Source organism: Cetorhinus maximus, chromosome 6 (assembly GCF_964194155.1).
Source record: "Cetorhinus maximus chromosome 6, sCetMax3.hap1.1, whole genome shotgun sequence".
Lineage (NCBI taxonomy): Eukaryota > Metazoa > Chordata > Chondrichthyes > Lamniformes > Cetorhinidae > Cetorhinus > Cetorhinus maximus.
Window position 1 is genome coordinate 39,644,383 of NC_135884.1, and position 18,735 is coordinate 39,663,117.

General features: G+C 43.5%; 1 protein-coding gene across 2 annotated transcripts in view; it reads left to right on the plus strand.

Moving 5' to 3' along the window:
• nampt2 (nicotinamide phosphoribosyltransferase 2) overlaps positions 1-3,828 on the plus strand; it is a 63,706-nt gene extending 59,878 nt beyond the window's left edge. For both annotated transcript variants that reach the window (XM_078543644.1, XM_078543645.1), the window contains exons 10-11: positions 2,370-2,495; positions 3,438-3,828. In XM_078543644.1, the coding sequence (XP_078399770.1) occupies positions 2,370-2,495; positions 3,438-3,536 (225 nt within the window). In that variant the 3' untranslated portion in view covers positions 3,537-3,828. The remainder of the gene's footprint in view (positions 1-2,369; positions 2,496-3,437) is intronic.
• Positions 3,829-18,735: the final 14,907 nt, after the last annotated feature.

Below are 18,735 nucleotides of genomic sequence, written 5' to 3' on the forward strand. Positions count from 1 at the left end.
AAAGTGGATGTTTTAAAATGTTGTTGAAGGACTGAAAAAGCATGTTTGATTTATGGTTTGAAGATGATTCAAAAATTGCACCTTTTGGTTTACATTTATATTTGCATATACTTGTCATAAAGACAAAAGTAAAAAACTGCGGATGCTGGAAATCTAGAACAAAAACAAAAATACCTGGAAAAACTCAGCAGGTCTGACAGCATCTGCGGAGAGGAACACATTTGACGTTTCGAGTCCGTATGACCCTTCATCAGAACTAAGGAAATAGAGAAATGGAGTGAAAGATAAGCTGGTAGAGGGGGTGGGACAGGTAGAGCTCGATAGGGGGCCAGTGATAGGTGGAGGTAAAAAAGAGATTGCCAAAGATGTCATAGACAAAAGGACAAAGAGGTGTTGACGGTGGTGATATATTATCTAAGGAATGTGCTAATGGGGACATTAAGGATAACAAGCAGGACAAGCTAGTGACAGATGGCCCTAGTGGGGGTGGGGGAGGGGGAAGGTATCGAAATAGGCTAAAAGGTGGAGATATATAATTTATAATTTTTTTTACAAATATATTTTTCTTTTCCCACCTATTTTGAAATTTATTTCGATCTATTGTTTTATCTCCACCTTTTAGCCTATTTCGATCCCTTCCCCCCAACCCCACCCCCACTAGGGCCATCTGCCACTAGCTTGTCCTGCTTGCTACCCTTAATGTCCCCATTAGCACAATCCTTAGATAATATCACCACCGTCAACACCCCTTTATCCTTTTGTCTATGACATCTTTGGCAATCTCTTCTTTGCCTCCACCTATCACTGGCCCCCTATCGAGCTCTACCTGTCCACCCCCTTCTACCAGCTTATATTTCACCCCATTTCTCTATTTCCTTAGTTCTGATGAAGGGTCATACAGACTCGAAACATCAACTGTATTGCTCTCCGCAGATGCTGAGTTTTTCCAGGTATTTTTGTTTTTGTCATAAAGACATTTTTATTGTCTTGAATAATTTCAAAGCTTTCTATATGAATAGACTTAGAATTATAGACTCATAGAGATTCACAGGACAGAGAGAGACTATCTGACCCACCGTGTGTGTGCTCCAGCCAACAAGTATCCATCCAGCCTAATCCAACTTTTCAGCTCTTGGTCCGTAGCCTTGTAGGTTACTTCAAGTGCATATCCAAGTATTTTTTTAATGTTATGAGGGTTTCTGCCTCCACCATCCTATTCAGGTAGTGAGTTCCAGTTCACCACCATCTCCTGGGTGAAAAACATTCCCTTTGAATCCCCTCTAAACCTCCTACCTCTAACCCTAAATCTATGCCCTCTCTCAACCAGGATGAATAGGGCCTATCCATTCTATCTAGACCCCTCATAATTTTATACACTTCAAATAGGTAACCCCTATGCCTCCTCTGTTCCAAAGAAAACAACTCTGCCTTATCCAGTCTTTCCTCAGAACTAGAATTCTCCAGTCCAGGAAACATGAATCTCCTCTGTACCCTCTCTAGTGCAGTCACATTTTTCTGAGAGTGTGGTGGCCAGAACTGCATGTCATACTCTGGCTGTGGCCTAACCAGTACAGTTCCAGCTTAATGTTCCTGCTTTTTTATCCTATATCTTGGCTAATAAGGGCAAGTACCTCCTATGCCTTCTTGACCACCTTATCTACCTATCACCCACCTTCCGGGATCTCTCAACATGCACTCCAAGGTCCCTCTATTCCTTTACGTTTTTCAGTATCCTATCATTTATTGTGTAAAATCACAACGCTGCTTACATTTCGAGTTAGTAGTTGACATGCACATGTTTTCATTAGAGAATACCGTTGTTTGGTTTGGCATGTTTGTAGATTATTTAAAATGGGAATTTGCACTTCCCCTTTTAACATCTGTCTTTCATGAGTCAAAGTACTGGGGGCAGGAAGGTCTATCTAATCAGCAGGGACAAACACTAGCTTCCTTAGAATGTTTGATGAGTGCTGTTTTAGGCTCGTGCTCAAAATTGAAACACGTGAAATTCACAAGGGGTACGTCCAGAGTGCAACTGCCATTGAGTACCAGTTCACCAGGAGCTGGGCAGAAGCACCAGCAGCCCAATTTTCCTTTTCCCACTCACCCAAATTCTGTCAATGATAAATGTCATAGGTCAGAAGATCACCATTAATTACCATGTCTGCACATGTAATTAATCAATTAGCAAGTGTTATTTTTATGAGCCATATTTGCTGTTTGTGAACAACTCTGTTTTTAAAGAACAATGAAGGGTGGCGATTTTATATGTTTTGCTTATTCACTAATCGTGTGTGCTTTACAAAAGTGACAATCAGCAACACCTGCCCTTGGTTCAGCATTTAACGAATTGTGTGTGTTATCATTAGCTGGATGTCTATAAACAGCCAGTAACCGATCCTATCAAAGGTTCAAAGAGGGGCCAGCTAACTCTGAGGAGAAACCCGGATGGAATCATTGAAACAATACAAGAAGGGAAGGGGAATCCGGAGGAGGTATGGGCGACTAACGACTTTCATTCTTGTGTCCTTTCTTTTGAAAAGGTGACTATACTCAAGGGGAAGGGGAGGGATAAGCAGAGTGAAAAGAAAGAGAAAGGTTTATGTGCCTATAACCGAGGTTAACAGCTGCAACTCTTTGACTGTGAAATTTGGCAGCATTTTCTAGATGAATCTGATTATCCGCCAGGATAGCTCAAATCTGATCAAGCATTCATGAAAACAAAAAGAGTCAGCTTTCAGGGTCAAGTACAGCACAATATATACAAAGTTCAGCTTTATATAGGAGTGACTTTCAAACTTTTCTGTTTGAGGTGCTCTGTACAACTTTGGACACACCCATGGGAGACTTCTGTCCTAAGTTTTAAAAGGTAGTGCAAAGCCACCAAAAGAAAACCAATGTATTTTGTTGTAGAAGGCAGTATAATGAAACAACACACTGGTAAGCTAGTAAAAAGCTATAGTATACAGAGTTCTCATGACACAGTATTCAAGATAAGCATTGCGCCTGACACCAGGCTAACTGAACTCTGATGACCTCAGTCTCTTGTAGGAGAAATACGTTCATCCCTTTAATCTGTTTTGCTTTCTCAGCATACTCAGTTGTAAATGTCAACTGAACAGCTTGTTGTAGCATTAGGGTTGCTTGGCGATTGAAGTGTCCACTTCCTGAATTTGGCACATTTGATACTTGCTTGAAAAGGTTCACTCTTAAGCATTTCTGTAATGCAGATGTGTTATTTATGTTTGAATAACACCTAAACTACACATTGGGAGCTGAACACTCTTTAATGACAAAGTCATGGAATGATTCCAAGATTATAATACAAGTTGAAATTGCTAGAATTTCCCTAGAGTTAGGGCATAAGTTTTAAATTGTAGAGAAAATGTTAATGTAGCCCAATAAATAACTGACATAATTATTTTACTTGTCTTTAGGACCTCCTGGTTACTGTTTTTGAGAATGGAAATATTCTCCAAGAATACACACTTGCAGAGGTCCGATCAAACGCGAAGCTACAGATGCTGACTTGCTAAGCATCAAGCCAAATGCAGAGTCGTTACATGAACTTTGTTAAAATAATGTTCATAGCATTAGAGCAAAAATATAGCTGTGCAGTGATCTGGATGCATTGGTTAAAGTACTGTTGGCTGCTGAAAAAACACGAAGGTTGAAATCATCAGGCTACAGCTCGCCATTAACATCAGCCCATCAGAAAAAAGAAACCAGGTTCTGAGATTTCATCAGTAAAAATATTCTGGAAGAACATAAAAATGGAACATGTTTTTAATGCCATTTCAAAAATACAGCTTTGTAATGTTTAAATGTTCCTGGCAATGAGTTGATTTCTGTGCGTGTACCTTCTGGAAATTAATGTCCCAATATCATGAGTTTCTAAGAAATTAGTCACTTAGGGAGAAAAGTTCATCACAGTTCATTTTTGTGTGCGGGGATAGCAACACACAATCACATGGCTCCCCGTCACATTGAGGCAGGCAGCACACAAACTTTGTGTTTCTCCTTGTCTAAATGATTTCAGCAGGCAGTCCAGCATGGAACGTGCTGTTGACAGACTGCATGCTTAAAGGGGGCTCCAGCACATGTGTGAATAGCAGTCAATTAGCCTGTACCTCTTAAAGGGAAGTTGCACTCATTGGACAGCGGACTGCAGACTGTCTGTGGAAGACTTGGATAGAAGCAAAAGCACAGAAAATTGAATCAACAGAGAGGGGTCCCAGATTTTCTGATGTGACACTGGAGGTATTAATGTAAGAAGTGGAATGAAGGAGAGATGGCCTGTTTCTGCTGGGGCCCAGGAGGCCCTCAAGGCACACCCCTGAGAAAGGAATTGATGCAAGTTGGCCAGGGAGGTCAATTCCAGGACTGTGGCCCGAGAACCTGATTGCAGTGCCAGAAGAAGTACAATGACCTCACACAGGTAGTCAAGGTCAGTGAATGCATCTTCAGATGACGTCTTCTGCCCACTGCTCCACCAACATCTCAAGCTGCTCCATACAACACACCCCCATTACTCACCTATCAGCAGTCTGTAGCGATCAGAAATTGGATACTCGATCTCATCCTCATACACCTGCCAATGCTGTCAACCTCAAACCCATCTCTCAATGTTTCTATATAGCTCCCAGCTATTCAACTATGGTAGGCACATCACTCAAACAGGGTGTAACACACTCAATGACAATCTTTCTTCTCTCTTGCAAGACCAGCTGGTCATAGCTGCAGAACTGGCGCACAACCAATGGGGGACAGGCATCACTTGAGCCCTCTGGAAAAGATGATGCTCTGCATCATGGGGACTCAGGCCATTGTACCTGATCACCATGAACATTCAGGATGATGGTCTGTCCTTGCCTTATCGCTTTTCTCTGCCCACTCTCATACTGCTGTCTGATATGACATGCAAGCAGGGGGTGGTGAGACCATGGACCTCTTGCTTTCCTCCCCATTTTCCTTCCTCACTCCATCCCTTCCCTTCTGCATTTATGTTTTCAGGTACCCAAGAACTATCAACTGGCCAGCAGTGCAGCTTCCTGATGAAAGATCACAGCTGACGTCTGATGCCGAAGCAATGTCACTTGATCTGACAGTCTCTTCTATGCCACGCTGTTGAAGTCTGCAGCTCAAATAGAGAGTAGTATAGAGATATGATCAGCGTGTGGTGAGTCACCAGACATGTGTGAGCTTTAGGGATAAAGGATAGTTTATGTGCCAGCTCCCCAGAGAGTGAGGTCACAGATGAGCTGTGCTGCAGAGGACTCAGATGAAGACTTCAATAGGGTGGCATAGAGGAGAACATTGGGCATGCAGGACAAGATGCTTGCTGCATTGGCTGGTCTTCCAGACAGCTTCTTGAGACTGTCAAGGATCATGGAGCTGTATGTCTCCAACTCGCCACAGGACTTCACACAGAGCTCGGAGTCAATTCTTTCCAACATGGAAGTGATGACCGACTCCAAGACAGCACTTGCTAACCCATCTGTGATGCAGCATCTGGTCAACCAATGTCTCAGCTTCCACTGCAGCACAGGCAGAAGACACCCAAAATCTGAGTGCAGCCAGTTATCTCAGCCTGAGGTAATGAGATCTATACTGGTTGCCTTAAGGCACAGATTGCCTCCATCATGGCTATGGATCTCAGTGCTCAAAGGCTCGAACAGCAGTTCAGCAATCTGTATTGTAGCAAATTACTACAATTGCTGTGGATGCATCAGTTGTAGGGGCGGATGGGAAGAGATGGTGTGTGGTGAGAAAGTAAGAGAGCGGCAGTGGCTCCATCCTCACTCAGGATGTCAGCAGTCCTGCACCCCCACTGTCACTCTGCCAGTGCCCTTTCTGTTGCCTTTCAGCCTGTCAGGGAACACTACTGGCACACATTCAGCCCTGAGACCTGGCCAACAAGGCCCAGAGTTGCTCAAAATCACCTGCATGGCCATCTGTAATCTCCTCCTGTGAAGGCCAGCAACCATGCTGCAGACTCTTGTGTAGGACTGCCTTGAAGTAAAGGCACCTGCAAAACATACACTAAAGAAATGCACAATGGTGAATAGTTCAGTTTTGTGCGTACTATTGGAAGGGTTGTTGGATAAAGTTGTTATACAATGTTTATTTTGTTGGTGGCTTCTATTTCAGGATTCTGGCCAAGAGGATGCTGTGATGGTCAGTAGTAGATGTATTGAAAGGTGGAGCAACTGTGATGTTAGGATGATGTCTTAGGGTAACTGGGGTATCAGTATCTGGGCAATCAGTTTAGAGCAAAAGGGTCCCAAATGCCACCTGCCTACCTCCACTTCCTCATCCTCTTGCCCCTCCTCCTCCTCCTAAGGTACCTTCCAAAGGTCTAGTGGCAAGCGTTGCATCCTCATGAGAGCGAGATTATGGAAGATGCAGCAGACCACTGTGATCTTGGTGTCACGCTCTGGTGAATACTTAACGGTGCCCCCTGAATGGTGTAGGCAGCAGAACTGTTGCTTCAGGACACCCATAGTTTGCTCCACAATGTTCCTGCAAGGTTCTCATTATAGATCTGGTGTCTTTGCTTGGTCAGGTGGCAGAGGGGAGTCATTAGCAGGTTCTGGGGTGAATATCCCTTGTCACCCCACAGCCATCCCCTGGTTCCTCATGATAGCTTAAATATGGCAGATGTGACTGACTGCCGCAGGATGATGGTGTTGTGCCTGCTGCCAGAATAGCAGGCATTCACCGAGAGGATCTACTGGTCATGGGTGCACACCAACTGGACATTGCCCCTATGAAACATTGACGTGGGGCGCTCAGAGCCACTTGCGTACAGTCGATTGCACCCTGCATCACCGTCAGCCTGTCAAATCCACAGGCTCTTTTCTCCTGCTTCTCTCTGATCAGTGAGTAGATGTTAAAGCTGCCTCTCCTACAAGGCCTCTGTCACCTCCGTAATGCAGCGAAGGACAGTAAATTGTGAGAGGTTGTGATGCCATCTGCTCCTGCCTGGAAGGATCCACTGGTGTAAAAAATTAGGGCATGGTGCCCTAAATTTCTTGGCTGCCATTGGCAACGCTGTCTCAACCTGCTGTGCAGCTGTAGGTCAGGTTGTTGGAGATGGCACAGTTCAGCCACCGCTTCCTTGTTGAAATACACGCACCTCATACACTGCTCCTGGCTGAAGTCGAGGTAGGAGAAGCTTTTTTTATTCGTTCATGGGATGTGGGTATCTCTGGCTAGGCCAGCATTTATTGGTGGGACAGCCTTCTATTGAGAGCTCTCTCCTACTCTCTCTACGCACTGCTTCCTCTCTCTGCTGCCTGTGCCCCATTTCTATACAATGCTGCAGCCCCAGCGGAACTGTAACTAGAATCTCCATTACTTAAGCTGCTCTTCCCTTCTTGACAGGCCAAGCAACTCCTCTGACCTCCATATCAGGATCCTGCACCGGTCCCTTGAAAATCCAATAAGTTAGCAAACCCCTTCACTAATGCATCACAGTTCTTCCACAATGGGTGGAATTTTACAGCCCCGTTGTGGAACTCTGAGGAGCAGAAGATGCTGTAGCCCCACAGCAACTGGACCCTGGAGGAACACATGCATCACACACTGAGTGGATTCTCATGGACGTGACTCCGCCGCGAAGCAGCTCACGGAAGGTGGGAGGTCTCCGCTGATGTTTCAGGTCTGCTTTAGAACGTCACGTTCTTGGCCATGGGCTGCTGCGGATGATCGGTGAGGGGGAGAAAGAGAAGGCCCAGCTGTGAGTGGGAGACGAAGGTGTATTGGGGGGTGGGAGAGGAAGGTCTAGGTTTGACTGGGGGGTTGGGGGGGATGGTTGGTGAGGTTGGCAAGGATGGGCGAAGGTGTCTGGGGGGAGAGTGGTGAGGTTGTGGTGTGGGGGGGGGTGGGGCGAAGATGTCAGTGGGGGTGAGGTTTGGGGGGGATGGGATGATGTTGGGGGTGTGAGGATGGCGGGAGGAACAAGGTTATCGGAAGGGGTGATTTTGGGCTGGGGGAGTAGGGTGTAATGGGGGAGAATGTGGCAAGTGGGGAGATAAGTACAAGAGGGGAAGAAGGCATAGGGGAAGGAGTTCGGAGGAGGGGGGGGAAGGTGCCCGGGGGAAGGAGGGAGTTCGGAGAGGGGAAGGTGTTCGGGGGGGAGGAGGGAGTGTGAAGGTGTCCAGTTGGAGGATGGAGTAAGGGTGAAGGAAGAAATAAGGGACAGGGCATGTTCAGGGAGGGGATTGTGGAGTCAATGACTGCCTTGTGTGAAGCAAAGTGAGGGTGAGCATGGTAGGAGGGAGTGGTGAGTATGAGAGGGCAGAGTGAACTGGAAGGGTGGGATGGTGAGGGCACATTGGCAGCGGCAGAAGGGACGGCAAGGGGGTTGGTAGGGACTTGGAGGCAGATACAGACCCTAGGTATGGGAAGGAGGAGGTAGGGGAGGTTAATGTGGATGGGGTTGTGATTCTCGGGAAGGCAGGGAATGTGCACATTCACCTGGACACCCTGGAAAGACAAGGTTATGGTTGGTAGCTAACACTGGAGAGGTGGAAGGTGATGCCGGGGGGGTCAGCAGTAATGGGGGAAAGGAAATGGTTGATTAGGGGAAGGGAAAGGACAGAGGAGTTGAGCAAAAATTTGACTACAACCATGGTTTTCAAATCGAAAGTGAGCAAAGTCTCGTGTTGGACTGCATGACAGTGTCATCAGTGGGTGGGTGGAAATGTAGGTCAACTCAGATCACAGGATCACAGTATCTTTACAGTACAGAAGGAGGCCATTCAGCCCATCTAGTCTGCACTGGCTGTCTGAAAGAGCATTCTACCTAGTCCCACTTCCCTGCCTTAATCCCCATAACCTTGCACATTCTCTCTTTTCAGATAGCAATCCAATTCCCTTTCGAATATCTCAATCGAACCTGCTTCCACCACCCTCTTAAGAAGTTTGTTCCGGACTCCAACCACCCTCTGGGTGAAAATTTTTTTCCTCGCATCACATTTACTCCTTTTGTCAATTATTTTGAATCTGCGCCCTCTATTTCTTGATGTTCTCTTGAATGGGAACAATTTCTCACTATTTACCCTGTCCATACCTCTCATGATCTTGAATACCTCTGTCAAGTGTCCTCTCAGCCTTCTTTTCTCCAAGAAACAGAGTCCCAACCTCTCCAATCTATCCTCATAGCTACAGTTCTTTATCCTGGGAATCAGATGGACAACTGAAAGAGGACCCCAGCAGGCAGCATTGAAAATGCTCAGGGCAGTGAGATGAGTGTGATGGATGAAGGCTTTGCGTGCATGGGAGAGTGCTTGCACGAGGCTCCGAAAGGCCCAGCCACACACACACTTCTCCCTCCAGAATCACTCTTGGTCTGGCTGCGTGCATCTCAGCTGCTAGTGGTTGGGGCACAGTATTCAGTGAAAATGAATGTATTTTCAGATTATAAAGTTACAAAATGTATTCATCCATGCAACCACGTGATCAGAATTTCTTAACTTTTCTAGGCCTACCATTTCTTCTAGGTGCTGCCCTGACATCCACAACAGGGGTGAAGACAGCTTCTGCAATGGTTGGCCCTGTTGCCTTTGATGACTTTGGCGTGCATTCCCTGGAGAGCCGAGGCCTTGAGGGACCTGGCTTGCTTTGGCTGTCATCCTGTGGGCCAGCTGTGCCCTCTGCAGTGAAAGAGGATGACGTTGAGGGGATCACAGACAAAGGGGACTTGGAGGGAGTAGGTGACCTCTGAGATTCCTGAGTGGATGACCCAGGAGTGCCTAGCTGCTGCTGCTCCTCCCTTCAGGTGCCTGAGGGCCCCAGCCTGACTCCTTGAGGGGAAGGAGCGCCTGAAGGGACGTCAAGGTGCCCCTGCAGGAACTCACCCATGGCTACGATGATGAAATGCAGGTCTGCGCACATCTCCGCGTTCTGCTGGGCCAGTATTTCCATGGCATCCACCATCCTTCCCATGGAGACCTCCTTATGTGCACATGTGGGCACCACTTCATCAGAGAGCAGGTGGACACACTCCTCCAACTTCTGTTGAGGGCTTCCAACAGCTCTGCGTGATGTTCCCCCGCTTTCTGCTGACTTTCCACGATTAGTTGGAAGGCTGAATCCAGAGGCTCGTCTTCTGACTCAGCTCTCACAGATGCTTCTTCCCCAGCAGCCCTCTGAGTGCCAGGGAACTTGGCTGAACCTGCCTCCTCCTGCTGCAGACACATGTCCATGAGGTGACCACCAGATTGTGAACCGGAGCCTGCTCTAGATCTAGGTCCCACCAGGGTTTGTGTGTCTGTGCTGGTGGAGGGTGTGGGTAAGCGCGAGATGGGTCTCTCAGGCTGCTTATTTCCGGCTCTTCAATGGAGGAGATGTCCTCTTGGCTGGAGGTGAGGACTAGATGGAACTGAGGGACAGGCTGGCTGAGGCCATCGGTTGCTTGGTAGAGCTCCTGTGAACCAAAGTAGAAATAATTAGTGCATCGAAGCAGCGTCAAAAGCAGGAGAGGGAGCACTCAGTTGCATTGAGAGATGGATGATGTGGTGCAGGATCTTCACATGGGTGTTCACTGCCGACCTCACCGTCGCTGCAGGCACGGTCCACGTCCTCACCAGCCAGCACAATGACACTCTTCAAAGTGAATGACAGGCCTAATATGGCCCACTCCACTCCTAGTCTGGGACCCCTCCCTGCTGCTCTGAGCCAGCTTCTCCTGCATGAAAACAGATTGAGAGAGTGTGTGAGCAAAACGCATGGCACTGCATGGAATGTTTGTGTGGTGAATGGAGCCATGGACTGGATGAGGACACGAGCTCCAGAGGATATGAGCCTGATGGAGATGTGAAGGTGTGTATGAGTTAGTGATGTTGTCACTTGAGATGTGAGAGCCCTGTGGATGTGTGATGGGTTGTGAATGTGTGAGCTGAGAGTGACGAGGTGATTAACTTACCCTGCGGAACGGATGAGAGCATTCATCCTCTTCCTGCATTGGGTGGCTGACCCCCTCTGTGCTCCGGTAGTGCTGACTGCCACTGCCAATGCCTCCCAGACCAGAGCGGGAGCAGAGGATATTGCGGTGGCTTTCCACTGCTTCCACTAGGTGCCCCAGAGAGGTGTCATTAAATTTGGGGGCTGCTGTCTTCTTGCTTTCGGGGCCATCTGTCGCCTGCAATAGCCCTGGTGTGTTGACATGAAGAAGGCTTTAAATATGGCGCCTGGAGCGAGAAAACTCTGAGGTCACAGCACGGTGGGCAAATCTGAGCCTGCCTGCCAGCGATCTGGAGTGTTTGCCATGAATGCATTATTAACAGTGCCGGGAATGGGACGATGTGGTGCAAAAACCCGCCATTGCTGCTGACAGGTAAAATGTCCTTTTTGCTGCCCGCTACTGCACTTTGTGCGAATCTGGGATGATTCTGCCCTATATATCAAAAAGTACATCATTGGCTGTGAGGCGCTTGGGACATCCTGAGGCTGTAAAATATAAATGCAACTTCTTTTTTTAACCAAGACAACTCAACCCTATTTGAAAGAATATTAATTATATTTACCCCCAACACCATCTCCTCCCTTCCCCAGAAGTATTTTAATCTAAGTGCAGTGGTGTTTAGGGTGAGATCTAGCTTGCATCCTGTCATTGGGAACACTGTTATTGTTCCTTTAATCCAGTGCATTGTGTAGTGTCACTCAAAATAGTGACACTGTGCTGTCTCCATGTTAGTTGGTTTTACTACACAACTTTGCACAGAAGTTCAGCTCAAACAGAAAATGTTGAACATTTTTTCCTCTTTTAAAGATAAAGCATTATCAATGTATACTTATTTATTAATGCATTAAATTTTATTTTACTCTTGGATCAAAGAATTCAGATTGTCAAATATTTTTCCCTTTTCTGAAAGCGAACATTTTGACTGAATTTTTCTGAAATTGGTTATCAAAAATTCTTAATTAATTCACATCTTGATTGTTTTTGATTAGCTCTGCTTGTGCAAAGGAAAATCTTCTTAGAAAACACAATAGCTTTTGTCACTATTTTGAGTGTACCAGATTGTCTCAGTTGGTAGCACTCTTATCTCTAGAGGTCAGAAATGTAAAATCCGGAACGAGGAATAATCTTAAGTCCTCGTTTTGGCAGGCAACACCTCTGGAGATCCACCTGAGAATCTGGGAACCCTGGCAGTTACTGACCCCTTCCTGGCCAAAGATGCTGTTGCTTCAGACCTTGCTGCTGTTCTTCTTCCTATTGCTCTGGCAGTGGTACACCCCTTTCAAAGCCTGCAGCACTAATAAATTTCCCTGGTTCCCACTGACGGTAGACTTTTCAGAAGCAGAACTACAGAACCAAACTCACCCTGCTAATTAAACGTGTACCTCAAGAGTTGTGCATTTCCCCCCAACCCCATCATTACCTTTTTTTTAAAAAAAAAGAAACTGCTTTTGATTAGTCGCAACAAGATGTAACAACTATATGTGACACATGCCAGCTGAAACAGAAACATTTTTGGAGAATGTTAGCCCACCTTGCCCACTCAAAATGGGGTGGATCCATAGTTAAAATGGTTGTGCCATGACTTAACTGCTGGCTCTGCTTTAAGTGAAGCCCACTGTTAAATCTTAACCATTGCAGTCTCTTAACAACAGCTATGCTCCCACCCAACAAATTGTTCAATCCTCACAAGCATGCTGTACCAACTGGGGCTCACATCTTCGCCCCATCCCAGCGGGATTAAATGAAATAAGCAATAGCATTGCTTTAAAAGGGTTTATTAGTCAAACATAAACGTAAAGATTATTTTAATAGATATAATCCCACACTAAGTAAGTGTTACACAGAATTTATAGCACTAAAAAAGGCAATTTGGCCTAACTGGCCTATCTAGGGAGGAATAGTCGTGCAGATGTGTTAAAACTTTATTCCAAATTATTCTAAATTTTCATGTTGACATGGGCTTTGTTCATGATGAAATTTGAAGATCTCCCTGTAGGATGCAGCAAAGCTCTTCTGGGTCTTTTCGGCTGATCTACAGCCTCTTTATGCTTTACTGCAGTGATATATTCAAGGGAGATCTTCTGAGCTTGAACACCCTGGAGCGAGCTATCTGTGTTTGGTCTAACCTCCTGCGGTGCTGCTGTATGAGCTTGACTTTTCTATTGTTCCTCCTCCAACGTATGTGCCATAAAGATGGAATCTCAGTGAGCAGCCATACTGTAACCTCTTTCATTTTAGGAAAATTCACCAAACAGGAAACAGTTTCTCGTGAGACTTCTAAATAAAGCTAAGCACCTCAGAAATAAAGAGCAAATCTTTTTGACAGAAAGACCTATCCAACAGCATAGTTGAAACATAGCAATCCATTTTTAATATTCCAGCATCAGCCTTCATCAGTCGCTGTTCTAAGCTCTCTGTTTTATAGTCAGCTGAGTGGTTCTTGGCGCAATAATTATGGAATATAGAACCAATTATGTCATTTTAGCCTAAACCTATCATTTGCATGACTGCACTCTTGCTAGAGTGAGCACATCTAGCCTCCCTCATCTCATCACTGACCAAATTTGGAGTAGAACCTAAATGGGGATAAAATAGGTAGATCCTCCTTCCTCCCAAAATACTGCCAGCTACTTCCCAGAAAGACCCTAGTTTTCCCTAGTAATACATCAGAATTTCAGGACTCATGTTTTTCAGTCAAGCAGGTGCAAGGGAACTAAATCTGGTTGTATTGTAGATAATCTGCTGGTAAAGCAGGTTGATCTATAATGTGTTTTGAACTATCAGAGACCCATTACTACTGGGCAAGTTATCTACAGATGCAGCAGAGTTAACATTAGAAATTGACATATAAATAACGGGATAGAGATGAATAAACTGGCATAACATTTATTTCCAGATTTATCTTGCTCACCAAAAAAGGAATGTGAATATTCAGGTCATATTTAAGAATATTTTGGCCACAATTCAATGGAACGGTTTTGGGAATGAGTTATAGTTAAGTGGCATCACTTAAGTTATAGAAGTCACAAAAAGTCAAACCCCAGCTACTAAGACTGGGAAGAATAAATGGCTCCAACTCCTGGCTCCCGCGCCAGGTAGGAAGAGATGGGGTGGGGGGTGGGGGTAGTGGTTAATCCTAAATAAAGGTAAACACAGCACCAACCCCGATGCATGCATATCTGCTGCCAATTTTAAGGTGGAACGACAGCTTGGTCTGTCCAAGAGAAGGCAATTCATGAACATATTTAAACCAGGCTCCCTCAGTGCAATTGTGAGCCTGATTTAAATTTAACAGTTGCCAGCTGAGCTTCCCAAGGCTTGGAAAGTCGGGCAGCATTATGATAGTGGGAGCTACCGACTCCAGAAGCTAAGTGCATTTGATAACCTGTACCAGAAGGAGCTGGAGTGCTCTTCACCCGTCCCTCAAGGAAGCCTTCACCCTCGCTTCTGCCAATTATGGTGCCTCTCTCGCCCCTCAGATCAACCTCCCCAAACCAATGTGATTAAGAGACTGGCTAGTAGCCAAAGGCTTTGTGCATTTAATACATAACCTTCAAAGGGTTTTGACAATGTACGAGAATATTTTTTTTTCCATTTTGCTTTCATGTTAGCACCAAAAGTGCTTGTCAGAAATCGCAGACTTCCTCAAACTACAGCATGTTCATATCCACTTTATTAAATGAGTGTTCTTTCGGGGTATCTCTGAAACAGGTTTTTTTCATCAAGTGATAGAAGATCAAGCAGAAATCGATGCAAGATCAACCTGGCTGATGTTGGACTCCAAAAGCAATTTGTTAAAGATATCTGGAAAATTCCACCATAATATTTTTTGCACTAAGAAATTACTAGTCAGTTTTTAACTTGAATTGCTATGTAAGATATGGAAAGAGCAGCACTGTAATTATGTTTTTACTGCACTTCCCCTATTTTTAGACTCCATTTAATTCCCAATAAGTAGTCAGAGGAGGCAAATGCTCCTCTTGTCCCCACAAGGATGTCATGATTAAAATAGTCCAAAGAAGATAGCACCAAAACTAAAGCTGATTCATATATGTTGTAGTTAAAGGGAAACCTTGGCAAGAAATAGTAGCAGTAATAAGACTTATAACCCATCATGCCTGCTCTGTCATTCAATAAAAACATGGCTGAACTTTTACATCAATTCTACTTTCCCAACCCAACCTCATATCCCTCGACTCCCTTAGTGATCACAAATCTATCGATCTAAATTTGAAGATGTTCATTGGCTTAGCACTCACAGCCTTCTAGGGTAGAGAATTCCAAAGATTCACAATTCACTGTGTGAAGAAATTTCTCCTCATCTCAGTCCTAAGTGACCAACCCCATATCCTGAAAGTATACCTCTTGGTTCTAGACTCTCTAGCCAAGGGAAACAGACACCCCGCATCTAGCCTGCCAACCCCTCTAAGAATTTTATATATTTCAAAGAGATCACCTCTCATTCTTCCAAATTTCTGAGAATATAGGCCCAGCCTACTTGTTCTCTCCTCACAGGACAGCCCCCTCATTCCAAGAATCAATTTAGTGAACCTTAGTTGCACCCTTCCTAAGGCAAGTATTCCTTCTTTAGGTGAGGAGACCAAAACTGTACACACAACTCCAGCTGTGGTCTCACCAAAGTGCTATACAATTGCAGCCAGACTTCTTTACTCTTGCAACTCCCTTACAATAAAAGCTAATATACCATTTGCCTTCATAATTGCTGTCTGTACCTGCATGTTAACTTGCTGAGATTCATGTACAAAGACCTCCAAAACCCTCTGAATACAATTAATTAAGGCCCTCAAATGAAATAAATTCATTACAGGTTAGATTTTTGACCTTTCCTCAAGTGGTTTTACAACTGCAGTACATTGATCCATCAGAGGTAGAACAGAGAAAACAGTTTTACAGAGATTTTCCATGCTGGACAACAAAATGAATGTACTCATGTGAAGACTTTGAAAACAGGCCCTGGTAGAAGCAATTCTAGATCATAGGAATTACTGAAAAAAGGAAGAAAAAAATTTCCTTCCTAATATAGATTTTACTGGATTGTTTAGCTGCACACAGATCCTGATACTTCTTAATATTGCCAAGGACACGGTTAGATTCCTTCATTTTCAAAACAAGACAAAAACACTTTGGGAAAATGACATGCTATTTCGTAAAGGTGAGAAAATATAGATGAACCAAGAATTCATTGATGAGATTAGCAAATCATTTGCAGAGCGTTTACTCAGACAATATACTGCTGCAGGGTTTTAATTTAAATGTGACCCTTTATATGAAGGCCTATTGAAAGTAGTCTGAGAGATTCTTCTCAGCTGGGCAGTATCACAAAGTAATTTTATCAAATAGTAGACCATCTTCTAGTCCCATAAAGAATCAAAAGGGGAAATAGAATATGTTACTATTTATATATGGCATACTGGGGTGGAGGGGCTGCACCAGTTCCTATTTTAGCAAGTCGCATTTGATCTGTGCCTTATACTTGATTTGGTGTGTCAATTTTTTGAGGTTAAATCTAACATTCTCATTTGGTCATTATTATATCTAATGTATGGTAAATTTAATTGTTTCAATAATGATAGTTTCAGATGTTTGCAAAAGGGTGGAACACTTAATTATTTCCTCCTGTATACAACAATGTTTTGGTGTGCCTTTCCTTGTCCTTAACAAGGCAAGGGAGTTTTAAAGATTTTCATTCATTTACGTTTTATTCTGTTTATATTCTTCTTTTCAAAAGGCTTCTTGATTTGGAGAGAGAAGGAATAGTGTCTCCCCCATCTCCATCCAAGCTTCATTTGTTACAATACTCAAGACAATTTTATCCTTCGCATAATAGGTAGGGAATAATAGTTGAAGGACAGATCCACTTCACGTTCAGATCTTATTGCTCCAGACTGCCAACTAAGACTTTAGGATAAGATTGCTTAATAACACTTGCCAAATTCTCATTTTTCAAAGTCAAAGGGATTGATAGCCCAGTGAAATAAAGTAAGATTTTTGGTTGTTGAATGTTTAAATAATAACCCTTTAAGAAACCCACCTTACTTTAAATAAGTTCAGTAACATAGGAGGAGATTTATGTACTCAAACCCAACATGCAGCATGCAAAGCAACATGAATCAGATTTTGCAAGCTTCCATTGCATCTGTAACCTTGCTTACATGGAGAACAGAATTATGGAGATGCATCCAATTTATGCACTGCACTTTGGAACCTCATCTATATCAATGCTCCAGATTCTAATTCAGAAACCTTTCTTTCTGAATCTTGCCTGAATTCCAAGTAATTGAAAATTTAAATTAGCTCCTAAATGATATACTCTACCAAAAGTGTGTTATGTCCCATTAGATTCATGCTACTGCCATATCTCCCAGCTGGCTCAAAGCTAAAATGCCTGTCATGCTTTGCATAAACAAGTTTAACAAACTACCAGTAAAATGATTTAAGTTTCAAAATATGCAATGGTTAATTATTTCTGCTTTTAATGTCCTTGAAATGACTCAATATATAGTGGAAAGGACAATATTCTGGAAACTGGTGAAGATATTTATAATACAAAGGCTGAGCTTATTAATATTTATTGTTTCTCCTTATTGTCAAAGCTAAGCTTTGCCTTTAAAGATCTGAGAAAGAGCGTTATATGCATTTTTGTTAGCCGTCAGATTTCTTTTAGACTATTTATACCATGTTACTCAGAAATCTTAGTGCTGTGTCTCGAGTATAGGCTTGAATTATTTCTCATATGGAGATACCGACTCGGGCACAGAAGAAAAAAAGTGAACAGGCAGTTTAAAAGTTTTAACTTGCAACAAAGGTTAGTGCAAATGTGGAATACTGCTAGGGAACTATTGATGATGTTTGCAAATTCAAGGAGAAACTGAATAAACAGCAAAAATTTATGTGGAATAGAAGATTTTGTAGTATTTGTAGCAATGGACTTACCCTGTCCTCTGTGTTTTTATGTACCTTTTTAGTTACACTGAAAATATTTGCTTGCTATCTACTATAACAATGGCCATATCTGGAGAAAAGATAGCTGAGAACTCTTGAAGTCAATATCACTTTACAATTCTTACACTCTGAGCACTATCACACTAATATGATTCTAACTAACATTTATTCAAAATATATGACTGATTCATTCAAAGATCACATGATTTTAGGATTTAGCCCTTACTGTACTACTAACAAAGCTCCTCATGTTCACTATGGGTAGCCATTATAAGTTCTCTAAGGAAATTGGGCTTTCACTTTGTTGAGTTGATGCTCTTTTTTAAATCAAGAAGCAGGTTCAGAGTTTTTATTCATTAATTAAAATAAACTCATACTGTATTTAAGAAGGTGGATGCATTTGACCTGTGGAAGGATTTAAAGCTTTGATTTTTCTCTTTTAAGACCTGTCCATCATTTCAGTGGACAAGATAAACAAGACGAGTCTTTGGTCCCTGGGGAAGGTATGCTTATGGTTGTGATATTAATAATGTATATCATCTTGAAAGGAGGGTTTCTCAACCAAGCAAAATGCAATTGAAAATTCTGATCTGTCAAGTAAATTTAGAGACTTCAATTTTTTGCAGTAAAAATGCATAGTCATTTCAAAGTTCCTGAGAAACTGCAAGAGGTAGGTTCAATCATTTGTAAATAATCTTCAATACTATGTATTTGATCACAAAGTATGCGAAATCATAATTGTAAAGTATGCAATGTGCTAATGTGAAAACAACCTGGCTATGTGTTTTAGCAAACAACCAGCT